The sequence below is a fragment of the Plectropomus leopardus genome, unplaced genomic scaffold (assembly GCF_008729295.1).
Source record: "Plectropomus leopardus isolate mb unplaced genomic scaffold, YSFRI_Pleo_2.0 unplaced_scaffold13424, whole genome shotgun sequence".
NCBI classification, from domain to species: domain Eukaryota; kingdom Metazoa; phylum Chordata; class Actinopteri; order Perciformes; family Serranidae; genus Plectropomus; species Plectropomus leopardus.
In genome coordinates, this window is record NW_024614308.1 from 1 (window position 1) to 2,644 (window position 2,644).

Consider the following 2,644-nt stretch of genomic DNA (forward strand, 5'->3'; position numbering starts at 1 on the left):
GGTGTAGTTTACGGAGTGTTTGGCGATGTGTGCAGCACGCTGTACGTCATTCGGTTTACTTTATGGAGTTTGCAGCATAGTGTACCTTATATTTGTCGCAGTTTATGTAGCGTTCAGCAAAGTGTGCAGCATCGTGTACGCAGTGTTCAGTGTAGTTTGTGTGGTGTGTGCTCTCTGTCACGTTCGGGTGGTTTAATCGTTAAAACGTACGTGAATGTTCCCAGCTGACGGAGAGGAGAGAGATGTATGTTTGTCGTGTCTTCAGGCGAGCTCCTGAGGAAGAAGCGGCGGGAAAAGGGCGGCCACAAAGACCCTCTGCTGCAGGAGATCAGCCACCTGCAGGAGGAGGTCATGGCTCAGATCTCCAACCTGCGCAAAGAGCACGAAGCCGCAGAGAGGAAACGCAACGAGATCGAGAAGGTCGCGCTCATCCTCGGCCTGATGCCGTCTGACAGGCCCCGCAGGAGCGTCAAACCGGCCGATGGCCAGGAGGACGAACCGCCGCCACCGCCGCCACCAGAGAAGAAGAAACGTGAGGCGGAGTGGAGTCCTGATGGACGGCAGGCGGCCAGCAGCTCCACAATAAAGGTACACACACCTGCAGAGGAGGTAAAACAGGAAGTACTATTGAAGCATAGCTAGGGCTCGTCAGCGCCACACTCCGTATTTATGAAGCAGCTTAGATTAACACTTTATCTTCAAAGTAAATAACATTTTATAGTTTATGATTGAAACTCAGATCAGAAGCTAATCGTTAAAGTATTGATCGGTTATTGGTGGTCTCGCCTGTTAAGAAGCTTGTTTGTGTGTGTAGATAGTCGGCCTGTTTGTTTTACTTTACTTTGACTTTGTCGCCGACTGAGAGGACGAGGAGGGATTTTATCTGCCAAACACATGCTGAGATGCTGATAACGTTTGTGGGTTTTCGCCGTACTTAAATGGGTATATTCCCCCCTGTATTTAGAGATGTAAAATAAAAACCAGAATAGCTAGAACATGAATTCTTTTAGCAGCAGGAGGCGGAGGTTTCCCTCAGCACTCGTACGCATATAATGATGTCACTGAGCTGCGGTCACAAACACGTGGCGGCGCCAAAGGAACGAACGATCAGTCAGCACCTTTGCGCTCCGCTCATGAAAAATGAGCATGAAAAACAAAATAACGTAGAGTCAAATAACTTGCATTCAGAAATATTTTTTCATTAAAAAATTGTTTGGCTCGACTTTTTTTTGTAAAAACTCATGAAAAAAATTAGATAAAAAAACAAAACCGTTGACCGTTTCAACACTTTCATCAGTTATTCTGATGTATTGAATTACATAACCTTTTAGTTTTGGTTGTACAGATTTAAAGTTATGAAGCATTTCAAGGGCCTCCTGGAAATAACATCACAATAAACAAAAATACCAGTTTCGGCACTGGAGGACTGTTTCTGTTTCAGAGTTCTAATGTCATAAAAAAACTATGTCATAAATTCTCAAATTAAAAGTGAATTCAGGCAGCAGTGGTGTTGTTACCTGAACTGTAGTACGTCACCTTACAATAACACAACAGTCATTTATTACAGGCGCTTCGACTTTGCTAGGTTGTTTCTTTTTCACAATAAAAGCCTGTAAGGAAAGGGATTATGTCCTTTGAGCCACTGAAAGGCTTTTATTGTGAAACTTTAGTGTTTAAACTCTGGTGCAGCAGAATCGTAATGACTCCACTGGCAACAGGTACTTTAATGTTAAAACATTTTGTGAATATTCAGGGTTCAGCTTACAGAGAAATGTTCAGATTTATTAAACTGGACAAGATCGTCTGATCTTGTTGTTTTGAACATAGATAGCTGAGAGTTTATGATGACAGGAACATGTGACGCTCTTAAACTGCTGGATTTCGATTGTAAATGTGAACGCTGTCATCGCAGGACGAGTCTGTTAAAAGACAAAGTTTATTTGTCACAACTCTGATCTGAAACGTTGAAGTGAGTTTGAGGTTCCGATCGATGTAAAAGCGACTGTTGTTGGACTCTTGTTTATCGCGTGTTTTTGAACGTCCTCGAAGGCTGGAGCTCAGTGAAGGTGAGAAACTTTTACATTTTCACATTTTGTTGAGTTTTAAAGCCAGAACTGTGAATCCTGACTTTGTCTGCCGTCACCCACCATGTTCACTCCTCTCCTCCATCTTTGTTTCTTAGCAGACTTCAGCCGTGCCGCCGCCGGCCGGAGCGTCCCCAGACAAGCCGCCTATAGTCATTGTCGCCGCCCCGGCTCTTCCTCCGACCCCACCCCCGCCTCCAACCCCGCCCCCAGAGCCGTTTGAATACTATGACGCCGGAAACCACTGGTGCAAAAACTGTAACGTCACCTCTGGTTCCATGTTTGATTTTTTCACGCACTTGCACAGCAAGACGCACCGAAAGGTTTGTTTTCATATTTGACAAGTTTTACACCAAATCTTTGACCAGATTCACAACGTTTAAAAAGTTCATATTTGGCTGTTATGCCATTACTGTTCTTCTTCAGAGGTAATAGAGATAAAAGCAGTGTAATTCAGACAGCAGATGTGTTATTGACATTTGAAAAGAAGAAGAATAAAATGCGAGGATGTCCCCTCAGGATGTCCCCTCAGGATGTCCCCTCAGGATGTCCCCTCAGGA

The 2,644-nt window shown here is 44.3% G+C and overlaps 1 protein-coding gene across 1 annotated transcript; it reads left to right on the top strand.

The window, feature by feature from the left end:
• The first annotated feature begins 27 nt into the window (after nt 1–27).
• LOC121963958 (zinc finger protein 318-like) lies at nt 28–2,425 on the top strand. The gene is made up of 2 exons (XM_042514194.1): nt 28–588; nt 2,183–2,425. The coding sequence occupies exons 1-2, from the start codon at nt 247–249 to the stop codon at nt 2,423–2,425; spliced, it is 585 nt and encodes a 194-aa protein (XP_042370128.1). The 5' UTR covers nt 28–246.
• Nucleotides 2,426–2,644: the final 219 nt, after the last annotated feature.